At 48.0% G+C, this 25,251-nt stretch overlaps 1 protein-coding gene across 1 annotated transcript; it reads left to right on the top strand.

Moving 5' to 3' along the window:
- The first annotated feature begins 6,854 nt into the window (after positions 1-6,854).
- mdfic (MyoD family inhibitor domain containing) lies at positions 6,855-23,377 on the top strand. Its single transcript, XM_086021995.1, has 5 exons — positions 6,855-7,203; positions 7,340-7,506; positions 9,066-9,140; positions 18,338-18,595; positions 22,098-23,377. Exons 2-5 carry the CDS (start codon positions 7,419-7,421, stop codon positions 22,364-22,366), a joined length of 690 nt encoding a protein of 229 aa, XP_085878121.1. The 5' UTR covers positions 6,855-7,203; positions 7,340-7,418; the 3' UTR covers positions 22,367-23,377.
- The last annotated feature ends 1,874 nt before the right edge of the window (positions 23,378-25,251 follow it).

Below are 25,251 nucleotides of genomic sequence, written 5' to 3'. Positions count from 1 at the left end.
TATTTGATTATTTATATGTGCGTGTATATGTCTAAATATGTATATTAGGGGTGTAACGAACACACGTTTGAAGCGGAAAATCGGTTTTCAAAGTTACATTTTAAAACAGACCGTCTTTGAATCGTATCACACCCGATCCATCAAGGGATGCGTTTGATTGTCTTTTACGAGAGATTCGATATATACTGCTGACAATTTGCTGTTTCGATAAACTTCATTCACTTGAATAGTTTCAGCTTTTACCCGTTGTTTCATATGAATAAATTTGACATGGGCGATAACTGCGCCGAATCGAGTCGAATCGTTCCACTTGGAAACACACAGTTTTGGAATGGTATCACACCACATGTATCGAGGTATGTATGAAATTGTCTTTATTGGAGACATGCGCGCCCCTAATATATGTATATATGTCTACATATGAAACAAACTGGGAATGGGGAGCGACTGAGTGATTATTCAGTCCGAGAAAATATTTATCTAGCAACAAATTGATTCTTGATAATCAGCCTTTGGAGTGTGATTTAAGCCACTCTCTCTTGCGTGTCCAACTTGAATTCATTAATATGGTCACAATTGCGCGGGGTCGAGAGCGGGGGTGAAATCCATCATCATCATTTAATGTGCTCCCTCTCCAAATCTCATCCTCTCTCCGGCAACTCTGACATTTGGAGAATTCTTTGATTAACATAATTAGACAACTTTGATGGGAGATTTGCCAAAGCCTCCTTTTCTTGTTTCTGCCGGCGTCTCTCTCGCCATCGGCGTGCTAATACTGTGAGGATTACTCGTGACATTTCTCAGGGCGCGTTTAACCACAAGATGCGCTGCAAATATGATGCGTTATTGTTATCATATTGTTATTTCCCTCGCAAGTTCGGATAAGGTCATTTGATAATTGCGACTCGCCCAGTGATCGGATCCCGCGCCGATGACCTTTGCGGCATCTCCGATTGAATAGCCACTGAAATCGCTCAACCTTCTGTTAAGTGTTGTTGTTGCCCTCTTAATTAACGCGACGTTAATGTGCATTTTGTATTGAATGCAAGGCCAAACGAGCAAAGGCTCGCGAGAGAGAGCGCAGCCGGATGCTGATCGACTCTGGCAGCCTGCTATTTCTCCGCCGAGAGCTCCAGCAGTGATTTTATTGATTTTTCCCGCCTGCGCCGCTCTTATTGTTATCCCGGCGCGCTGAGCGCCGTTCATTGGACATGAGCGCCACCCGAGGCTGTGATCCCTGCCCGGGAACGCTCGCCTCGCACAACGGGCGCCTCGAGTCTCATCGCGGAGGGAGTCTCGAGTCGATTTTCGAGGGGGCACGTGGCACAGTGCCCCACTGGGTCCAACAGGTGGTGCCGTGGTAAAAAAATCTTTTTTTACAGAGTCGGAACGTCGACGGCGAAACCAATATGAAGACAGACATTTTGGGGGTAAACATTTACAGCATTCCCTAAAATTCCCCCAAAATATATGCGTGCGATGCATGTATTATAGCAGTGGTAGGCTAATATTCGCTCCGCTCAAAACGTTTCAACACATTGCAGTTTAGCTTCTTTTATTAAGCGTGAAAAGACCCCAAACTTTTTCTGTCTACGCGTATCGCACGGCAGTACCATGGGAAAGTTACCACCAAAAATCACACATTCTTCGATACAGCACAGAGTCATGTCAGCACATATTTTTGGCACGACATCCGCAACGGCGTCCACCGGGGCGGCGCTGTCATGCGACGTCACGGCCGCCCCTCACCTTTAGCTTTGGGTTTGTCTTTAATTACTGTCGGGGAGGAACGCGCGGGCCAGCTCATCAACTGGATAAATATTTGACCGCTGTTCCATAAATTGGCATCAAGGGGGGAGTGTGACTATTTTTAACGACGCGCCTTGTCCGATCCGCGCATCGCGCATCGAGCGACGCGCCGTGAATCGTCTCTCCGCAGGTGACCGGCGCTCGCCTCAGCATGAGGTAAATTAAAACTCACATTTCTGCTGGGGAAATGAGGGATTTCAAACACTTCCTGAATTCGTCCTGTTTAATGATTAGCCGTGTCAAAGCCTAATCTGGGAATCTTACAGGCCGGGCATCCAATTAATCAAGGTGTGTTTGAGTGTGCGCGAGATGTACGGGGTTTGCCGACTTGTTTGCGCAGAATTAGCGTTTTTAGATGTTGATTTTAGAAGACTTTAGGATGTGATCTTCCTCAACCCAGGGGGGTGTCTAACAAGACTCCAGGGTACATGCTGATGCCACGGGGAGAAAGGACATCCACGTGATGAGGCATCACGCCAAAAATAAGGATCCCACTGTGACTTTAGCCAGCGTCGCTCTAGCTTGCGTTACGGTTTATGCTAATCACAAATCTGCGGAGGATCATAGAAATCCAAACAGCCTGACATTTTTTTTTTTGATTAGCATTCCGCGTCGGACAACAAAGGCGGGAAAAGGACAAAGAAGACATTAAAGTCGCCTCCGTAATTAAATCCATAGGTTTATTTCGTATTTACGAGAGAATTCGGATTCCGAAATGGTGATGTTAATTAAACCGTCGGAGGACGGTTGTTACGGAAAGCAAGTTTAATCGCAGCTGTTCTTACCGCAGCTAAGCTAAAGAAAAACATCAAAGAAACGCTGCAGAAAATTGTGGCGACATCGACATAAACCATGGCGGATTTTATTGAGGCTCTATAAACAGATATACTGTCATGTAGCATTTCGTCGCGCTTATTTCACAACGTCATTGTTAAACTTGGAACGCTGCCACAAGGGAGTGACAGACACGTCCGTAAAGTGGTTGAAAAGCATGACCGCCATCAACTAATACGTTTCTGTCGGACCGGTAGGAGATCTCAGACTCGCGCCAGAAATCCGCCTTCACTCTTCATTTCGGCATTAGCCACCCATTGACCAAATCGACTCAAATGGGTTTCTCAACGTGCTTTTGCTTCGTTATGCTGCATCTCCGCCAGTGGAACTCAGCGCTCGCTAGTATGCTACGGCACATGGCACTATACTCTGAATTCAGACTTACCCGTGGAGTGTAAAAACCTAGGGGGAAAAAGCCGTTTGCTTAAAAACATGTGGCGATGTAGCGGGGTAACACTCTACCGTATTTATAAGTCACAGTTTTCACGAACAATCTTCCGTGTCAAACACAGAATTTGCATTTGCCTTCATCGCCTTCAAGCATCGCTCCTGTCAAAACTTCTTACAGTTTACGCACTGTCACAATGTGGCATAATAAAGCATCGTATTTGCTAGCCCGCCTGACATGTCTGTCATGTAAAGTAGCGAGTCGTCTCTCGCGCTGTGCGAAATGTCACACTTTGTGACGCCTTGTGATGCCGACGTAACAGGAAGCCATTACGAGTGGCCTCCGTGTTTAGACCCGATGTCTCAGCCTAAGGCTGCTTTGCAGAAATTGTTGCTGTCATCGTGCGGCCGGGCCTCCGGACGAGACCCCTCCCTCTCCCCGTGGTCAGCGTCAATAAGGTTGGACGGCAAACAGATGGGTGTCAACTTCAATCTGACACCCTGGCGGACACCGGTTGGAATCAGGCGTCATCGACTGTAGCGCCGCCTGGCCCGAGTTTTCGCGATAACCTTCCCAGTGAGCTCTTTTGTTTTTTAACGTCACTATTAATCATCAACCGCCGCTATTGTTTCTCGGCGGGATACATATTCATGGAGTGCGATGCCTTTGTGCGACCATTTGCTACCGATTACGTGCGCTCGCGCGCCAGATGTGCGAGTCCGAAGTCATTATTCAGGCCCGGTGGGGAAAAAAAAAAAAGCCTGTTTATTTGCATTTGCCTTTCGTTGAATCGAGCCATTTAAACAGTTTGTTCCTTTCGAAACCACCACAACCACCCAAACACAAAGCCTCTGACTTTGACCGGGCAGCCTCAAACGACATCTTTTTTGCAACAATAAGGATTTAAGATAGCGCCATTAATCATGCGAGGGTGCCACGGTTCAGCCGGTGTCATGGTCAGCTTCAAAAAAACTCTCCCATTAAGTTCCGCTCAGTCGGCGTGGACTTTGAAAGAACTTTGAAGACGTGATTGGGTACAGATGTCGCCCCTTACCGTTCAAAGCGTCACCTCCACTCGATACAAGAAACGACGTTTATATTTCTGTCGGTGGAACGGAAAATAAGATCATTAAGGGCGGACTGATTGAAGGACCCTGCAAAAGTTTGCAGCTTGTTCAAGCAAGTTTTCTCTTGGAAACAAGTACGAGCCGCCTGTTATTGGGAAGTCGGTTGATAGCGATATATTCGGTGCATTGATTTTCCCAGAAAAACAGGCGGCATCATTATTCGGCAGACACAAATTGTAACCTAAAGAGACAATTTCTCGGGTAATATGCGACGCCAGGAACCTCGTTAGCTGGCCTCGGCAATATCTAGTTCAATTTAATGACTATAGCCAAGGTTAAAGTTAAAACGGGGACGGTTTGGCAACCGGTCATCCAGTGTCTTACACTGCAAGGACCCGTTTGATTGTGAGCAATGTCCAGACTAAAGACCTGTCCCATTTGACCAGAAGCCGGTGATATCATCAAGGTCATCGCATACGGTTTATTGCGGGTGATATGTTCCACACCAAAACTTGCAGTTTAGTGAACGGGGCGCTGATCATTGCTCAAAGCCAACGACAATCACGCCCTGTTTTTGTGGTTCGAACAAAGCTAAAGGTCAAAGGTGCTGCTGGCCCCTTTTGTGTCAGTGCTCGACAGGTGACAGCTCCTGCCTAAACACGGCCACGTCTACTTGCCTCGGCTCACGAGGGCGGGGTAGACTCGTCACCTCGACGTCTCCCCTTACACACTCCAGCAATCAGGCGGGGTGCCGAACAAACAGAAGAAGTGAGCGACGAGAGACGCTTCCCTGTCGTGTCTTCCCAGATGTGACTGCCGACAGATGCGACGGTGCCGCCGCCGCCGCCGCCGCCGCTTGACAAAGTGTGACAGCGCGGCGCGCGTGTGTGTTTTGGGGGACACCGTAGTGAGCGCATGATCAGGCGCAAGATCATGTTTGTCAGCAGCAACGGCGCTGTCGCTGCGAACCGGAGGCGGCAAAACAGACAAGCGGGGTTGATTTCGCGCCGTCGTCATGCACAGTAGGGAGGCATGCAGGGAGCCCATTCAAGACCGAGGTGAACTGCACACCGCAAGGTCAAAATGCTATTAGTTCAATCGAATTGTGCCACTGATTTCCGTCTTCTAGGCCACATCTCGCAAATCTCCGGCCACCCACCGAGGCAGCACTGCATGCCGGTTAACTGAGTTCTTGGCGTTGAGCAGCTCCGGGGAATGGAGTGAGGCAGTATCTGAATCCAGGTAATTACAGTCTGAGGGGTACGGGTGGGGGGGGTCCTCTGTGATTACACATCAGCCCTGTAATGGATTCAACACTTTTATAACGGAGGGATAGCGCGGCGTGCCTTGGCTTCCCGCGACCGAGGCGAGGGACGGCGGCGGCGTGGGAGCGGGCAGGGCGGGGCGGGGTTGCTAGGTACATCTGCAAGATGGATTACGTGGGGTTTGCCGAGTTCAACATTGACACAGATTCATCGTAAATCATTATGCCGGGGACCCGGAGTGATTTCTGCATTAGGAGCAGAAAATGGAGTTCAGCCAGTCAATGAGGGAGGGCATATTTCACATCAATCACCTCCACACACTCATGTTGCCGAGGCTTAAATCTCACTTACGCCGTTACCAGTAGGGTTCAATGGCTATGATGGCAATCAGCAAGACACTGACTGCACTAACAATACCCTACTGACTCCGCAGAGGACATTTATTTCCAGTGAATTATACGGGAAATGAATTGGACAGAATTAAGCGCTCCTATTGGATGTTTGGATTGCAGTTTGCTGAGAAAGTTTGAAATTGATTCGGCCAACTTTTCAAGTTGACCCCTCGTGGAAGGCGCACTCGCTGGAGCCATTTCGATATTACCGAGAGCCAATGTTTCCTTATATGCTTCCAAGTAAGGTCCACCGTCAAGCGGCTCTGACCCCACCCACCCTTTGGAGTCCGTCCACCACGTTTACCTTGCACTTCTACTCCCTCAAAGTCCCTGTAACGCGAAAAGAAATTGTTGACAATGCTAACAAATTTGGATGATTACAAAAATGTTTTTAACATTTCGTAGTTGAATAACACAACATACAGTAGATAACAATTAGGGATTTAAAGAAGAGCACCGAGTGGTTTTGCGAACGGTGGCATGGCACGTCTCTTGCGGGCCTTGCAGAATAACAAATCGAATGTGATGTTATTGTGCACATTTTTTGTCTCCATACAGTATAGACAAAACGCCTGCTGATAACGAACGCTGACCTACTCGATATTAAATGGCTGAATAGGAAAAGAAACGGCTAAACCGGAAGTTGAAAACAACACACGCTATTTGGACTAGTGACGTAAATGATAACCTGCGGCCTCATTCAGCAAGCGCGCGTACGCACGTTAGTGTGCGTAAAGTGTGCCGACGAGCGTGGGATTTATCAATTTGGACTTGTGCGTCAGAGGACGTGCGTAGGCTATATTTACGCACAGCCATGACGACGCGAACACAAAAAAAAAAACCTTGTGGTTGAAAACTGGAAAAATTATTATTATTGTTATTATTATGATTATTGTACTTACTGTGCATTAGAACCCGTTTTACGACCGTGATTTGGACGCGCCCACTTCCAAGGTATGACACACCAGGAATTCATCAGTGGTGATCTGTACTTCATGTATTTAGTACTGTAATTAAAAGCTCACCCGTTGACTTCTTTTATTTTTTAACGTTTCCCCCCCCCCCCCCCCCCTAAATTACAATTAACTTATGTGACTGACTGGTGTTTGTGAGGAAACGTGAAATGTGATTTATTCCATGGAGGCAAGGCAGGAAAGAAGTTGAAGGAATCCGGATATGATGAAAGGTTCTCGGCGCTCCTCTCAAGAAAAAAAACCACACACACACACACACACACACACACAGAAAGTTTGGGACGTCAGACACATCTGCGCGAAGTCCAACTTTTGGACAGTGCAGCCACACACACACACACACACACGCACGGCTCGTCTCGAAAAGTTTACGGTTTTATTAGCCGTCGTTATTTTCGCCTCCGCGCGTCATCGCGTAAAGAAGGGATGGGAGCGCGTCACATTTCAAGCCAAGGAAGTGACATGTTGTGAAAGGTAAGCGGCGTCTTTCTAAACAATGTTTGCCGGCGGCTTTCAACAAGTTTGGCAGAAAAAGAGGCGAAATGGGACACTTTGCCACTACTGGCGCAGCTCGACTAACTAACCAACCTCCTTGTTTCGTCTCTCCAAGCCAAATGAGGTGACTTCCCCCCCCCCTTCGCAAAAGAAGAACTGCACAGCGGTAGACGCGTTGAAGATTTCACGGGCTCATGTCCACCGAGAGCGGCCAACCTCCGCGTGGGCCAGACAGGAGCCCCCGGCCGGAGAGCAGCCCCCCTTTGCTGCCCCCAATTCAGGGTAAGGATGGCAAAAGGCACACTTCCTTCCTACATGCTATGAAACTGGACAACAACAGTTTTGCATCTTTGTTCTATATTTCTGCTGTTTTTCCTTCTTCTAATGCACCCCACCAAGTTGCCTCAAGGGGACCTGCAAGTATTTGTATGTTATGATGGTGTATAACTTCAATTTTAGATTTCGTTTTTGTGAATGAAAGTTTTTTTTTCCAATCTTAATTTGTTACTTTGCATGTCACCCGTCCCGCCCCGTGCGGTGTGACAGGAAACAGTTGTAAGGTCAACTTGAAGGCCGCGCTTTTGGAGAGCCTTCACCTTTTGTGTTCAACTTGACTGCATGGTCGTTGTTCTTGGGCCAGCGCACTCCTCCATGACGCTGGGACTTTTTTACGGCTCAAAACTGGACCTGGATGTCTGAATAGGAAGTGTGTCAAGACCTGAATAAACAGAACCCCGGATTCGTTCTCGTCCAGACCGAGTGCCGTATCAATTCTGGTTGCTTTTACGAATATATGCTCGTTGTCCCTATTCTGCAGCAAAAGTAAAAATTCCGCTCATAGCATCGAAGCGCTTTCGCTTGTCTTGTGTTGTTAAGCGATGGCCATGTTTTCTTTTTGTCTTCCCTCCTCGTACGTAAAGTCCACAGAAACGCCCTGCTGACTATGAACAGAAAACCACAGGCCAATTATAGTTTTTAATTAACTTTCTAGTTAGATTATCACATGTAAAATAATCCCCCCTACCCCACACCCCCTTTTTTTTTTTTTTTTTTTCCCACCCATTTTTCTTCAAACAAGCAATGAAGCGTTAACCATCCTATTTATACCAAGCATCATTACGGCACTGTCAAAAAATAGCAAAGTAGGACAAAGTAAGCAATCAGTCAGGCTGCTGGATTGCGAATGGATTTTCGCCGGCCCCCTTCAAAGGCGCCTGCGCTTAAGACTGGATTTTCCCTCCCGGGGGAGCGGGGATGTCGCGGGAGTAGGCCAATTGGTTTCTAACCGCCATCGCTAAATACTGCGATGCATCACCACGCCGACGTCACCGCCATACATCTTCTCCCGACTGCGCCGCATCTTTCCAGGTCCGCACGACGCCCCCCCCCGCCCCCCCCCCAACTCCGATCCATCACCATCTTGGCCAAACATTGTTCCAGCGAGAACAGCAAACATGGCTTCCGACTGGCCCCCGAACCAAGCCAATAAAGGGAATTGTTTTCGCCTCCCCTCCTCCCAAGACGAGAAGTCAAAGGAGTGGACGAGCGGCGCTGTTGACGCTTGCGTACTTTTTTCCACTTGAACATGAATGCTGCTTTCATGGCAGGTAGAGCACAAGCACGGCAAATGAGATCCAGAACTCTGGGAAGGCCTTCACCTGAACCTCACTGTGTTGCGCAACCATTTGTTCGGAGAGGTTTTTTTTTTTTCTGGCTCAACCCACTTGCCACTCATACGGTGTCATCTGACCTTGCCGTAAACGTTTACATGTGTGACAGCTCAGCTACGTTGTTGTTTTTCCCTCTTTACGTATCTAACGCTACATTGTTTTTGACCGCAGATGGCCGTGACTCCGAAGCGTCGGGACCATCTTCCAGTCGGGTGGCCCAGGAAGACCGCCGCCAGCCAATAAGAAGTACGTTTGAACAAACGGGAAACGCTGGGAAAACGCGGAAGCTAGCACGCTAGTTAGCATTTGGTTTCAATACCAAAGCCGCTCACAACAAAATGCGATGTCAAGAATGGATGTTTTGACAGGTTGACTGTGCGAGGCCTCGAGTTTGCTGGCCAACTGAAATACTAGCTCCAGTGTTTCCACTTGCAATAATACCAAGATGGCACTTTGAGGCCCTTTTTTTTACCTCGGGGGGAGCGGCCCACATGTTTGCTGTCTTATTCCGTCTCGGCCTGGCCTCGCGTTTCCATTGTCCTTCTGCTTCCTATCCAGGAGGAAATCCTGCTTGCATCTCACCAACAGTATTTTTTTTTGTAGTCCACAGCAAACAATTGGCAAAAAAAAAAAAAAAAAAAAACACCATTGCAATTTTTTGGGGCTCCCATTTGGCACGATTCAGCTTTATCAGCCTCGATACAGTTGAGTCGTTTATTCATCAGCGTTCCAAACTGTGGCTGTAAAATCTCGATTGATCGGTGTGCTGTGTTGGAATTCGAGAGTACGTCTAAACCCTCCCGACTTGAAGACACCTCATGTCACTTTTGTGGACGTTCTTTTTTTTTTTTCCCCAGATGTGCGTGTTTACAAAGGAGAAGGAAAAGCGTGTCGAGGCAGGCTAATAGCAGCTGATTGCTTCCATGACAGTGCGCGGGCTATAATAAGAACCGCGTTTGAAATTGACACAACGGTTCTTTTGTTTCGATCTTGTTAACTTTTCCAGGTCTCGCTTTTTCGATATTAAGTTTAATGACTTGCCAGGGGCTTGTTTACCGGAGTGTCGAGGGAGCGATTTAGTTGCAAAAAGAGGGGGGGGGGGGGGGAAACTCTTCTGTCAAGAGGTCTTCGAAGCTTGTCAGGTGTGTGTGTTGTTCTCGTGAAGGGAGGCGCGCTTGTCTTTTATCAGAAACTAATCCCGCGTGACAACAGTTTAGCGTTGCGTTTGATCTCTCCGCACGCCACGCAAACAGCGAGTCTGGTGAGCGCGAGTGTGACTCGACATCTCAAAATACATGTTCGTCGAGGTCCTCCCGTTTGTACCTGGGGCCTCCAGCATCAGGTCCTCGCTCCCCCCGCGCGCTAATTGAGAGGCCTCATCGGCCGCGGCAACAGGAAATCAATAAGAGATCATCTGCTTGGCCGCATCCTGCCCCTGAGCTCTCGCTCGCCGACTGAGTTGAAGCCCGAGCGCGACGTCGTTCTCACAGCACGAGGAAGTCAACTATATTGTTGCGCTGACAGCACATTTCCTTTTTTTTTTTCTTTTGTGTTTTCATCCGGGCAAAGCCAGTCGATTCGGAATGAGAATAGACGTAAGACTGGCGGCATTGAAGACAAAGCCGGTTCTTTTTTTTTTTTTTTTTTTTTCAAAACGTATTGGTCAGACAGCAGGATGCGGCGGGGGGGGTTGTCAACCTCGCGTGATCTGTGATTCTGTCACCGGGGAGGACGTCCTCAGTGGGGCTCCGGCTGGGCCCCAAGAGATGCGTTTGGGCTTTCCGGCAGCCCGTATCTCCTTCGCGCAGGACCCCCGACTCCCTTGGCTTCGCCCCTGAATAAATTGAAGCCCGTTTGAGGCGTTTAATCGGCACCGGATTGTCAAATGCTTTTTAATGCCCGCTAAAGATGACCTCGCTTGCTTCTTTTATCCGCCGTGCGAAAGTCCCGTCAAATAACACGACTCTCTTTTTAAAGGGTGGAAAAAATCGCCTTTTGTGTGACTTTCAGCAGCACACCTCGCTCGATTGACCTCTCGGGAAGTGAATCGGCGACCTCCGCTAACCCGAGTGAAATAGATTTCCGAGCGGAAGGTTGTCATTTGGCCATTTGCATGCAAAACGACGAAAAAGGAGTCGAATGATCGCGCAAGACTAAATCAACATTCCCAAGCTGTCTCACAGCGCTGGAAGACTTTTGAACCTTCCTGTTAGTTTTTACTTTTCAGCTCTGCGTGATTGTTGCTCTGCAAGATCCCGTATCGTCTTTGTAGTCCTCGGAGCCCTGTCGGCGCGGAAACAATGTGTGTAAAGTACAGAGCCATTATGAACTCCGCCGTTATTTTCAAGTGATTACTTAGCAGTGGGTCACGGAGTCCAAAATGGTATAAATAGGGTGAAATGCTAGCGCAGGGGTTGATTAAAATGGCCATTGTAATTCTACCTCTGTTGTAATTATTTTCTCATTGTCTTGCCACAGATAGATTTCATATGGGAAATTTCAAGTGTGTTAATTAGCATATTTTACCCAAAGTACCCGAGCGTATTCAGCGGTTTTTTTTTTTTTTTTTTTTTTTTTTAAATAGCCGACGTACTCGAGCCACACGATTAGTTATGCATACCTCGGTTGTCAAGGAAGCATATGGATTTTGATTGTGGAATTAAAAGTGTTGTTTAATTATACAAGAGAGTTCTCTTGCTGAAGTTAATTTGAAGGCCAATCGACCTTCAGTACCTAAATGTCACTTGCAAGGCTCTAGATTTCGATCAATTTGGGCGCCGGGCACCCTAATTACTCAACGGTACGCCTAAGTGCAATTTTTGTGACCAGAGCCTGAGTCTGCTGTACTCACATTTTTTCTAATATACTTTATTGGTCTACACTTGTTCAGTATTCTTGAGGGGGAAAAAAAAGGATATTCTCAAGTTAGGATGCTCGTCTAATGTCAACCAGCTTAAACTGACGCTGACGCAGAGTGCTTCAAGCACCAATGAGATTTTAGTTGATCATTTTAAAGTTTCGAACTCGGGCTGCACGAAATTGGAAAAATCTGCCATAAGGTTGTTGAGTATAGTGATATCGATATTATTGCGATATTTAGCATGCAATATGCGCTGATCGTGAAGCACTTCCTGGCTGCTTTGCCGCAGCGAGCACACGTGTATCAATTTATTAAAAAAAAACAAAAAAAACCAAATCGTGTTGTAGTTGGTGCGCAGCACAATTATTTGGAATATGTTTGTTGAAGTGCGACCTGTCATTTTTCCGGCGCGCGCCATTTTATTCTTGAGAGCCCGTGACCTTTCCTCACAAGCGAGGCACGTCTTGTTTATCGCTCCTTGTAAAAGTAGACGTGGGGAGCGCTAAAATCAAATGCGTTATTTACCTCCGTTGTTTATGGCAGACTTGTTTACCCAGCGCCACACACGACGGCATCTTTTTCAGAGCTGCTCAGCGAGAGGCAAGGAGGCGGGGCGGGGCCCGTTGAAATGAGAGCAGCACAGGGGGGGGGGGGGGGGGGGGGGGGATTAGGTGGCCTCTAACAGGGTTTTGGCTCCAACATTAAGGTTAAAACCCTTTTCTATTACTGAGATCTGTGCTGGTGGTGCCCCCGCCAGCCCCTGAGCTTGCGGCCCCCTGGCCCCCTTCGTGTTTGTAGGTTCAATGCCTCGCCGCGAGGTCATTCTGGCAGGCCCCCCTTGCGCAGCAGAGGGTGACCGGGGACCGTCGTGTGTGTGTGGGGGGGGGGGGGGGGGGTCATCTGCCGTCCAGACTGCGTCTCAGGCTGAAGTGAATCCACCCAGCCAGCTCCGCCCCCCCCCCCTCCTGCCTTTCTCTCTTTCAGGCGGGAGCTAAAATCGATACGGGCGTCTCCGCCTTTAAAAAGCCACTCAGAGGCGGACGAGCACCTCCGTCCCGAAGGCTGATTTCTCTCAGCTTAGGGCTTTGATTGGCGTCGCCGAGATGTGAGGCGCTGACCCACAGCTGTCCCATTAGCGGAGGGTTAATGCTGAGATTGCCAGTGAGCAAATAAAGGAACTCGGCGTGGGGCTGTTTTGATAGACTGCCAATCCTCTCGGTGACCCGCGCCTCCCCTCAGATGCGTTTGGCCTTTTAGCCAGCTTGAATCGGGGACTGGGCCACACACATGCTCGGCTGTGGCGGGCGCTTTTAAACGCTTGGACTTCCTGTGGAACTCGGGATCTCCAAGCCGGCGGAATCTCTGAGTCACTGCTGCAACTAACTGACGCCCAGAATGCCCTCCCTTTAGCAACTTCTCCGCCTCCTCCTCCTGTTTGGAGTTGAGGAGGGTGGGGTCTGAGTCTGAGTCACGTCGTTTGGAGACGTTACTGCAACGCGAGCCTCGGTCAAGCGTCGGGCGGTCACTGTTCCTCTTCAGAAGGCGAGAAACAGGAAATTGCATCAGTGGGGACGCAAACGGGTGCAACAGAAGCGAGGCGAGCGTTTGCTACGGGAGGAGAGCTGGAATTAGCACACCGCTAAATTCCACATAACCGTGTTGAAAAATAGGGTGGCGGGAGGAGGCGAATGCGAAAGGCGTCGACTTAACAGGACTCCCGTCAAAGGGAGCTTTGATGGACATGCGACTAAAACGCAATCGGACCCCAGAAAGAGCGGCACAAAAACGCAACGTTTGCTCATTTAAATGAGCTGAGTCTTGGCAGCTAATCGAGGTCGCGCATGCCCAGCGTGTCACTATATCCACGCATCTAATTCAGTTCAGCTAGCCTCATCGTCGTTACTTCGTCTGGGACAAATTCAGACCGGCGTTTAAACTGTCGGGGCCAAAACGACGCCGTTTTCAGGAATGCGTTGACAAGATGACGGCAGCCTAGCATGTCAACATCCTGGCACGCTAAGATACCTTTACCGCGGCGACACTTTTGAGCCGTTTGTTTTCCAGCCGGCGCATCTTTTGCATATCTCAAAGAAAGTCCTTGTCTTCAAGTTTGGAAGGTCAAATGGTAAACATGGCTTTGATACGCCCAAGGAACATTTCAATCAGAGCCCCTTTTGTAATAACATTCATTGTACTCCGTATATTCCTCGCTCTTTCCCCCCCCCCCCTCGCTCTCTGTCGTATAATTCCCCTGGTTTTGCGTCTATAAATATGGACGGGCAAGATGTATAATTTCTAATGAGAAAATATATCCCTTTGGATTGAAAGGCAGGGGCTGTTCCACACACTGCTATTTGTTAGGAGGAGAGATGATACCTGGGGCTGTTTTGCCGGTGCTGGTGGTAGGGAGGACTCTGGCGAGGTCATTGCACATTTGACAAATTAGCATTTCAATCATGCAGGTACATGCGCAGCCGAGCGGAAAATACACACGCTTTCCTAATGCCGCCGCCGCACAAAAGATAAACAAAGCACCGGCGCGGGGGATTAGCATTCGCGAGCTAGCTGCCGTTCGTTCCTTTCGGAACTTGGCTCCGAATGACGCCGCTGTTTCCGTTCGAGTCCCCGCGTTGTTTAATGAGGGCAATTAGCCGAGCCGAATACGAGCTGCGGATTGGCGTGTTTATTCGGATGACGTGATGTGACGTTTCAAAGACTCCGTGATGGGCCTTCTCACACGTCTGGGAATCTTTGCAGAATCGCTGATCCTACCGATGAGTCGAGTAATTCCAGCCGCGACCGGTCTGCCCTTTATTTTTCATTCACATTTGCGCTCATCACATCTCGGCACTTTGTAATGAGGCACAGACGCAAGCTCTGCTAAGCTACGTTAGCATGTTTTTTTTCTTCAGAATTCCTGTCCGGTACAGCGTGCATGCATATTCCCGCCTGTGTGTGTGTTTGTGTGTGTACTATATATACACACACGTCTTGTCTTTTGGGTGCAATTTTCAACTTTCTCCTGTAGGACCAATTTTTCCGTGGCCAAAAAAAAAAAAAAACCCCAAAAAAAACCGCGCTGTTGCTTTTTACATACAGAGCGATCCAGGCGCAACCCCGCCCCCGCTCGCTCCGGCACTCTCCAGGCTCTCCGGCGCTCGGTCCCCGTGTGGCGTCGGCGCTGAAGACTCGGTGACAAATGGCAATTATATTTGTGTGTTCTTCATGAATCCATCAAACGCTGGCCTTTTAAAAACGCTCCCCAGATATCCCAGCCTGTCAACTACGGGTAGCGGCAACCAAATTGGGATGCTGCTTAGACAGTCAAGAAGCACTCACCCCGCAGTTTCCCCTGTGATGTGTGTGACAGCGTGTGCAGGGGAATAGCATGTTTTATTCAACTACAAATGTACACTCTCAACAGTTGTTGATGCGCTAGAAATAGGGCGGTTACAAGTCCAATTTGGTCGGCGGCGTGTTTGTGTGCGCGCGTGTGTGCGCGCAGGATACATGTGGTTTCATTGCATCCTGTCAGGTTTACTACATTCGCTTATCTCTGCAAAAGTGTGGCAACAGGACAGCTTTTTATGTTCTTCTTCTTTTTTTTTTTTTAATTCTAGGTTTGGATGGATAGATATGGATGTGTATATGCATATCTATCTATACAGTATACATCTAGCTCTCTATATATCTATATCAAGTAAACTTAAGAAATTCAGGAAATGAAAAAAAACCCGATCTTTTTCAGCCGAGACGGATCAGCTTTTGTGCAATATTTCAATACTTGTTCAACTTTACAACAAGAGAAAAATCAGCCCAAAAAATCTTGGTTTTTTTTTTTTTGTTTTTTGAGGTAAATGTTGGGGGTTAAGTTGTAACGTCATGATCTTTGTCTTATGTTGTCATGTGTGACACTTCTATGAAGGCAAATGCCGATTTAATTCCTTACTGGCCCACCAAAACTTTGCCCTCACTTCTTTTGTACTTGGCCGAGTGCAATTCCAACGCCTCGTTCCGCACGTTTCCATTTATTTTTTTTTTTTTGTCTCATTATTTTTTCATTTGCGGCGTGGCGACTGAACACGTCTGTCATTGCCATCTCTTGACATTGTCATCATTAGCGTGATCAATGCCCGTGCGTATTATATGATGCATCGTGTCCATTCATCTTTGGGATAAAAATAGAAATGGAAGTTGCGAGGTCCATTCAGCCAACCTGCCGCAACGTCATGAGCTCATTTTTACGGCAACCCCCCACCCCCCCCCCCCCCACGTTGGTGGCTACTTCAACAGCTATTTTTATTTAGGGAAAATGTGACGTTTGACTTCCTGCGCCGGGGAGATAATTATACCTGTCAACGTGCTTTGGTGTTTATGTGCGTGGGAGCCTCAACCGTAAAAGCGACGGCCTTGGTCCAAACCCGTGCGAGCGCGCCTCGGCGAGCAAGCCTTGCCGAGCGTATGAGCGATGGCGAGAGAATGCGTCGCGGAAGACGCGCTGCATCTGCTCCGCCAACGTGCGAAACCACAACAGCTGTAGCCTCATCATCGCGCCGCCGTTAATACACGTCGCGCTCGCGGGCGGCCTTTGTCTTGCGGGAAAAAAGATGGAGGGAGCATCCATCGAGTGGCTCGTAAATCACCGCATTCAAAGCGCCGCCGCCTGCTTGCCGGTTGTCTAATTCGCGCCGCGAGGAATCCCCCCCCCAAAGTCCCCGAAGTCCCTATTTGTTGATTGAAGCAGCTGGAGGCGCTTTACGTCCACGTTCGCATCCGGCCTCTCCCTGGGTGATGTGCAGTAAAAAAGCGCCAAGGCCCAATTCCCACACTCGCTCCTGTTTAACTGGAATTGTTGTGAGCTGACACACGGATGGAAATAAAAGACCCGGAATCATATTAAGTGCTCGTTGTTGTTTTTTTTTCTTTTCTCAAAAGCACTTAAGGGATGGTGCTGGGGGGCCACGCACTTCCTTAGCAGATGTGTGTCATAAATGACCATTTAAGGACGGCAAAAACCTCTGAACAAGAATCCAAGATTAAGTGAAAGAACTTTACATTTTTCACAAGAATCAACTGGCGCAAAATTTGATTGAGGTAATGTTTGGTATAGGGCAGTGTAAGACCCATTGTAAGTGCAATTAAGACGTGTCCGCCATCTAGTGGCAACTGGTGATATTACATCTTAAAAGTACATATTCACAGATCAGTCCCTGCTGAGGTTTTTTATTTTTTCCTCAACCTTTTTCATATTTTGGATTTTTTTTTTTTTTTTTTTTTTTTTCCAAGATAATTTTTTTGTGGGTGGAAAGCGTATATTGAACGTTTATTAGCATTTCTTTGAAGAATTGTGCGTTTCCTTGTCGAGGGCAAACGACAAATTCCCCCTAAAAACGTTATATTTCATTATTTAATGCATCCAGGGGCCCCTCGGAGTGTGTTGCCGGCAGTTGCCCAGCCCTGCGCTACCGTTGAAAGCAGCTCAATTAAAAGAGTTGAGAAAGTGTAGAATGGCAAAACGGGGGTGAATAATACACCAAAATCCGAAGTTCGCATCGCACTGGCGGGCTCTGATGTGTAGGTATTTTTTTTTATTTTTTTTTTGTGTGCGTGTGTGGGGGCAACTCCCAGTAGAGCTGAATGTGCAGGTACTCCTTTGGGCGAGACGCCGTATCCTTGGCTCACTCTCATCCTTCGCCGCCTTCCTTATCAGACGGGTCGCCGTCTCCTGGCTCCAAGACTTGCTGAGGCCACCTGAGCGTTGAAGTGAAGGAGATCATTACTGTTGCAGGCAGCAGCTGTTTTGTATAAGCGCGCTATCACAAGCGCTTTTATTTCCCCCCGGCATTAATCTCCCGTTCAAGTCACCTGGGTACTGCTCCCATCCGCCAACCGCGCCGGCTTTTGTCATCCTGTCACATGTGAGGTCTCTACATCTCGCTGTCATCCCGGCGCGGGATATGTTTGCCATCTGATCAATATCGCGCCGCGGCGCGCTCGCAAGGTTTGCTCGGAAGCAACGGGGGCCAATAAAGTTTTTCACCAAGCCTGACGGCAGAGTGCTGACAAAGTTCCCGCGCTCGCTGGAATCGAGCCGGGCCGTTGTCGAGCGTTTACCGCCGACGGAGTTCAAGGAAAATGTCTTTTTTTGCAGGAATTGCTTGCCGATAATAATCGTATGCGCTTACAACAGTACCTCGGCTTACAAGTTTAATTTGAACAGTGTTGTCACAGTTAGCTTGTGAAAAGTAACTGACTGATTACTTGACTTTATTTTGCAATCAAGGAATAAAATAACAACCTTTTATTTGTATTTCCTTATTTTTTACTAAACAGACTACTTATTATTTTTTTTTTAAAAAGTCTTTCAAGACTTCATGGTTTTTTTTTTTCATAACTAATTGTGACTGCAGTGTAACTGTAGTCAGATTACTTGACTGGCTTAGTGGCATCACTGAATTAGAAATAATATAAATCTGTGCCGACCCCCCAAAAAACGAAACCATTTTTTTTTCCCTACCTGTGTTTAACGACTGTATAAAAACATGAGGCGAATGAGTGATGAATGTCTTTGTTTGATTTTCAGATCAACCCCAGATCGCGAGAGGGCAAAATGGCGTCCGCCTCACCGGCCCCGGCGCCCCCGTCCACCTGGATGCCATCCACCCTGGCGCCGCCGGCGCGGGGACAACGTGCAAATGTTCCCGCGCCAGCGGCGAGCCGTCCGCGCCCGTTTCGCAGAGGATGCAACACAAGTTAAAGTCCAGCCTGTCGGTCAACAGCGACGGCAGCCGACGCAGCAAAGGGAGCTCGGCCGGCTCGGCAAAAGCGCCTCTTCCGGAAGGTGAGTCGTCGGCCACCTTCTAGAAGCTCATTCAGGACTAAAACTTACTAACGACTAACGGATAAACTGAATGCATCCTGCTTTTTACTCATCAGCAATCAATTGATTGATAAAACGATCTTTGTATACGTATTTTTCTTTATATGTACATTTTTCGCTGATTCGCCGACATGTCAAAGCGTCGCTGTGTAGCGCCAACAACCGCTTGCTTCAATTTTGTGGGCTTAAGCTAGGCCAGTATCGGCCCCGCCGCCGTTTGTTTATCGGCGGTCTTAGCGGCGCGTTTTCCCGCTCCGCACGCCGGCGTCTTTTGGCCACGCGGCGAAGGCCGTCACTTTGTCAGGTGCGGGTCCAGTAATGACCGTGGCCACAGATACCGGGTAGGTGTGACCGCCTAACAAGGGCTGAGCGCGCGGGGTGCCCATTAAAAGTCATGAGCAGCCCTCGCCGGGCCCCTCGCACCTCTCAGGCCTTGGGCCCTCGTTAGCGGGACCCGCGCGGCCGCCCTTATCGCCGCCCCATGTTGGTCGCCACGCTTTGATGACGCGTTAGCGCACACGTCCATCCCAAGGACGTCGATTGATACCGGTCCGATCGAGACGCGTTGACGCGAAGGAGAAAAGTGGGCGGCGTGAGCTTGATTTGATGATTTGCCGCGCTTGAATTATGCATCAGGCGGAGGGCGGGCGGACAACAAGGAGAGGAGCCTACACGAAAGCATACTGCGGAGCGCCTCTTAATTGGAAACGAGTGCGCGAGAGGGCGACAAGGGCGGAAATGAAAATAAAAATAAAAAAAACAACAGAAGCAGCTCAACAAGTCGGTCTCATTATGGCTTTTTGTGTCGACGCCAGCGCTTGGCGTCGATACGCCACCTCTGGAGTGTTTATTTCCCGGCGGGAAAAAGAAAAAAAAAAAAAAGACAAGCTATTGTGTTTGAGTGTTTACACGGATTAGCATAATCTGTTTGCCTGTGAAATTAGCCTCCTAAACGCCCCCCCCTCCCGAACACAAGAAATAAAAGGGCGCTCGCTCCAGGGATTCTTTGTGTTCTTTGGCGCCGGAACCAATCGGCGATAACGCGTCGGCGTTGCGAGGAGTTCCCGGCCTTGTTTTCAGTGCCGTCAATGGCTGATCAAGAAAAAAAAAAAAAAAAAAAAAAGATAACCAATCTCCGATCCAATCTACTGAAACAAATGATGTGTTGACTGTACTGTTGATCCGCATTATTCGCGGTGGGTTGGGAGCGGCCCCGCCCATGAAAATGCAAATTTGCATATCATATAATTGACGCCCATTCAAATGCATCGCGAATAACACTGAAAACCTCCAAATCCTTCCCCCAAATGCCGATTTGCTACGATACTGTGTTACTTTGCAGCTCCGATCAGTGACGTCATTGATCGGCGCGCCAAATCGGACATTCCAACCGATCTCAGGTCCCCTTTTGCAAATTGTGCGCAAGCGGTTTGAAAGTTACTTTGGGTGCGTCGGCTGTCCGTGTCCAGTCGTGTTGACCGCTTCCTCCTCCTCCTCACTGGATCCGCACTAATCGCTGCTCTTCAATTATACATCCAAGTGAATGGCTGAGCGGGCCGGCCGCCGCTTTACGATTGTGTACCCTGTTTTTTTTATGTATCATTTTTACAGTTTGGCTCTTACGATTCTGAACACTGGCGTGGCTCGTGGCTCTGCCCTCTGGGTCCTTCAAAGTTTGTTAGGCTGAGCTTTGAGGGGTTTTTCTTTTTTTTTTTTCTTTAGTCGAAGCCCAGCTCGGAGTTTAGCGCTCTCCTCGGCACCTTGGGGTACGGCCGTATGTTTAATAGTAAAGGAGCTCCATCCCTGCAAGTCTTCAGATCAGCATAATAAGATGCATTGCAAGTTGAGTACACACTCGACGCGTCTTGCTTGTATCACAGCAAGCCTGTGCTCTGCTCCTGGTCAGCTCTGCACGCCCTCTGAGCATAAATAAAGAAAAAAGGGGAAAAAAAAAAAAACGGACTTTGATTAATCAAACATGAGCATCCAGCAGTCGTCTGCTTGCCTTCCTTCCCATGCCGTCCTCCGTCCTCGCCCGCGTTCTCCTTCGCCTCGAACCCAATCAGCAACAGCTCAAGATGGACTGATGAAAGTTATGCAAATGGGGCTGTTTGGAAGAGTTTTTTTTTTTTTTTTTTTTTTTTTTTTTTTTTTGGTGTTTCATACATCAGCGGCCCAAAGCAGTTGTGCTCCGCTGGATTTTGCTTCAAAAGTAGTTTGGACACCTACACAGAGGACTGAGTGCGGGTTAGACAAGACTCTAAAGTGGAATTAGCTGATAATGATAACGTTGGAGCGAAAGCGGCAATTTTGTTTTGTGTGGTTGCCTACTTCTTGTGTGCAGAAGGTGTGATGCATGTCAAGGTCCACTATCCTAATCCGGCAACAAAAAAATGACGAAATAACCACGTTGTCTTTTTTTTTTTTTTTTTTTTTTTTTTTCCAATGCAAAGGGCTCTCCTGCATAGAAATTAACCATTCAAGGATGGCACAAAACGTCTGAACAAGAAACCAACAAACTCATTCTATCCCCATGACATATTTGTCATTTCACAATGGGTCTGAAAAAGTATGAATGAGACAAGTGCAACAACTCATTTTGTGCATTTTTTTTCTTCACAAAATTCAACTCACTCAATATTTTGAGGTACTATGCATATTATTCCAAAAAAAAAAAGATTAGGTGAACTCATTTTGTAGTACAGGCTCTGCCATCTAGTGGTGAATGGTGATATTACAGCTACAGTCGATTTCACACGTTTTCAAAATTCTTTTTTCCTGGACCTTAGATGGCAGTTGGCTCGCGCCTCTGAATGCAAACCTCGCACGGTTCGAATGGTGACTGGCAATGGCTTCTCATTTCCTTACCCATTAACAAAGGGCTGTGTAACTACTAACCGCTTGTTGCTGCTTTCTTGTTGACTATAACCACATTTTAAAGGCGCTTGTGCTTTCAAAACTCACTCAAGTATCATTTTTCGCCTCAATAATTCAAGTCCTACTGGCCATTTTAGCACAGCGTGGCTAATTGGGCCTAATCTATAAACACCTTTGGGGTGGCTAATGAGCACATTTGTAATTTGCAACGGCAAATCCTGCAAAACTTGCCGCCGCCCTCATCAAAAAGGGTCTGGAGAGGTTAAATGTTAATCGCAGACGTACGGCGCGGCTAACGCTCATCGGCGCCTTTGCCGGGGCGCCGCCGACCGCTCCGCGTCACCGATAATATTCGCCGCCGCCGAGCCAGCAACGCGCATGCTAATGCCGCAATTATCCAACAGTCTGCTAATCGAAACGGATGGGGAGGAATTCGTTGCCGCCCGTTCCTCGCGCTTCTCGCTCGGCCGCGCATGCAACAGCCGGCCCGCGTACTAATTTTCAAATTAAAGCCGCTTGAATTTTATTTGCTCCAAAATGTGGATTTGATTTCCCCAAATTGTCCCCCGCTGCCGGCGCGGCCCAGACTGCTGCGTCCACTGCATCCTGGCGTGCCTCTTCTGCGAGTTCCTGACGCTTTGCAACCTGGTGGTGGCGCCGGCGTGGTGCGGCCCGTGCGCGTCCCAGTCGTGCGGCGGCGGCGCCGGCGGCTGCTGCTGCTGCTGCGCCGAGGACGTGGGCGACGACTGCAACTGCCCCTGCGACATGGACTGCGGCATCATGGACGCCTGCTGCGAGTCGTCAGACTGCTTGGAAATATGCATGGAGTGCTGCGGCATCTGCTTCCCCTCGTAGGGACGCGCGGGCCCTTGCGTAGCTTTTCAAAAAATTGTTTTTCTTTTTTTTTTTTTTAAACGTGCGATACCTCCTGAGTGTACTTTTTGGGATGCTTTCTGACACTGTGGCCCCTGAAACAAAAGTCAAAGTAACTGCAGGGACTCTATTGCCTTTTAAGAGGTCTCTGCTTTCCATATGAAAAGATTTGCACCGCGTGAAGAAGGTCAAATCCAGAGGTCCTCAACCTGTGGCCCCCAAGCCTACCAGGGTTCGGAAACCCAAGCGTCGGGGTCCGCAAATTTCCATTAAACGAGGTTGTCATTTAAGAAAAGATAAACCCGAAACGTTTGTGACGTTTTGGCCTCGTATGTTTGCTCTACAACACTGTAAAATGTGACATCTCCGTTGTATGTATCCAAATCTGCTGTCGTGCTGCGCAGGAATTTCAGGAAGGCGCTGACCAGCAATGTAAAAATCAGCATCCCTCCTTGCCTCGTAAGCGGTGTTGGCGTGATCAAGCCGACCGACTCCCAACAAGGCCGCTCGCTAACTGGCGTCTCGCTTTTGTCAACTAATGAGGCTGGAGTCACTTTTTTGTCCACTTCCGTAAAGCATAAAACGTCTCCACCCGAGCGGCTGCTTTAATGCTCTTTTGGCGCGGCTTGCTCATTACTGGCCCTCGTTAGCGCCACTCGCTAACTGAGAGCAAATTGTCACTTGGTAATGTCAACAAAGATATTGGAATGTAGAAGAAGTGCAAAAATCGAGAATTGATTTGTCGGATTTGACTTCAGGTCAATCATCCAGTTGCTTTTGGCCAAAGCACCATGTGAAGATTTTTCAAAAGTCCAATTCTCGAGCTTTGCGATTTTGTATTGCATTTTTTTTTTTTTTAGTCCTGTATGTTGCTCATTTTATCGCTGTTGTACTTCATTTTGACATTTTTAAATAAATACAAGTGTGACATAATCCTTTTTTTGCTTACTTGCAATGTTCAATATTGGTGTTTTAGCGTTGTAGCAAATTACGGGGCGGGGGTCTCCGTAATGACACACAAGGTTTTCTTTCACTTTGCTCCCCAATCAGTCAAAAAAGAGGGTTTGAAAAAAAAAAAAAAAAAATGGGGATTTTGTGGGTGGGCTTTGACCTTTTGCCAAAGTCACCCACCTTTTCGTTCCGTGCCATCAATGGCGGCTTTAATGCGACAATTAGAAGGAGCCACTTTGTTTGCCGTCAGCAGATGACTAAATCATCACCCGTCTGATGGCAAAGTCATTTCTCTGCCGACAATATTGAATAAATTACCGTTGGGCCGTCCTTTCTTCCCCTTTCTCGTTCTCTCGAAAGAAAACGAGTCTCCTGTATTTGGCCATGAAAACAAATAGCTGTTGCCTTTCACATGTAATTACATGTAAAATGACTAATTGGTGGCAAGGAGGCTTTCCTGGTTCAAGCACATTCATGCACAATTCGTTTTTTTTTTTTTTTAATTGTCCCCAGCAGTTGTCTGTGAACGCATAATAGCCACCATTACCTGCTTAGCACGGCTGTAATTTGTGTCGTCGACGGCGCGTGGAGTCATTAAAGGTCGTAACGCGTCTAGTAGACGTGGACTTCTCATTCAGTATCGATGCCTGTCAAAAAAAAAAAAAGTCACTCAAACTAACTTTTTTTGCGCACAGCTTTTTTGGACTTGAAATAAAATGAGCGAATCTGAAATGTGGCAAAAAAAAAAAAAAAAAAAAAAAAAAAAGGATTTGAAGTCGTGTCTCTTTCGATTCCGCTCATGAGGAATTGGCCCCATTAGCTGCCTGGCACAGTTTGCCATGCAAATGGCGTCATTACCTGACGCACGCAATCTATTCTGACAGGAAGCTTCTCACTGGCCGCCTTGTTTGTTTACGTGTGTATTTCTTTTGATCTTGCATCAACCTTGCCCTGAAAAGCGTGTAGAAAATCATCAGTAGTGACAATTGACGAGACGCCGTTTGCTTATTTTCATTTAATGTGGCATTCTTCATGATTCTTTTTTTTTTTTTTTTTTTATGTACAAAATACAGCACGGGCGTCGTATGAGCGCCGGCAATGAAATGTAAATGATTTTCCAAGTGAAAGCCTTGTATCCTTTGTTCGTCTCTTCTTAGAGTAACAATGCGTGATGGTGCTCACACCTTCAATATTTAAAGACCCCCCCTTTTGCTGAAGCTTTGCTGCGGTGCAAGGGCCTCTGACTGCTTCTAATCTCCTTGATACCTGGCGGCGGCGCCACGGCAATGCAAAGATAACGCGAGGCAGGTCGGGGCGGGGGCGGGGTTCGCCGTGCCCCGGCAAGGCGCGCAAACATCCGCCTAAGAGAAAGAAAGTGAAATGAAAGGAAAGATTCATTTCCCTCCTTTTTCTGGGCCCAACTTTGCCCAAAACATTTCACTTCCTCCCGCGTGGTTGGGATGCCGTTGCAAGTTCGGCTTCCAAGAGGCGTGTTTTTTCAAAAAAAAAATTTCGTTGAGCCCTGGCGCCGCAGATGCCTGCGCCAGCTTTGAAAAGGGAGTAACAGAAGCCTTGGCTTTCTTAAATAAGTCATCATCTCTTTCAACTTTGCCCACTTTGCTGGCAGCGGCGCCGTCTGAGAGGCGGCGTAGCGTGGGAGAGGCAAATTGAGGGGGACGTGGCGAGCGGGGATGCCTGTTTATTTGCTTGTACGCGCTCCTTGAGCTCGAAATTAGATGTCAGCATTGTTACATGTCACGGGCCCATTTGGACGCGTTGCCGTCTCCCGAGCAGCACTTTTGATTGTTTGCTCTTAACATCACTTAAATGAAGCAGGCCTCCCAATGGCCTCCAGTCATCTGCGGCTCGCGGCTGATTGGCAGGTTGTTTAGCTGTGCCTTGCGTGCGTGCTTTCC

Source organism: Filicampus tigris, chromosome 22, assembly GCF_054856515.1.
Source record: "Filicampus tigris isolate MCC_2025a chromosome 22, RoL_Ftig_1.0, whole genome shotgun sequence".
In the NCBI taxonomy this organism is placed as follows: domain Eukaryota; kingdom Metazoa; phylum Chordata; class Actinopteri; order Syngnathiformes; family Syngnathidae; genus Filicampus; species Filicampus tigris.
The sequence above is the reverse complement of the archived record's forward strand: the minus strand, read 5'-3'. Positions and strand labels throughout refer to the sequence as shown.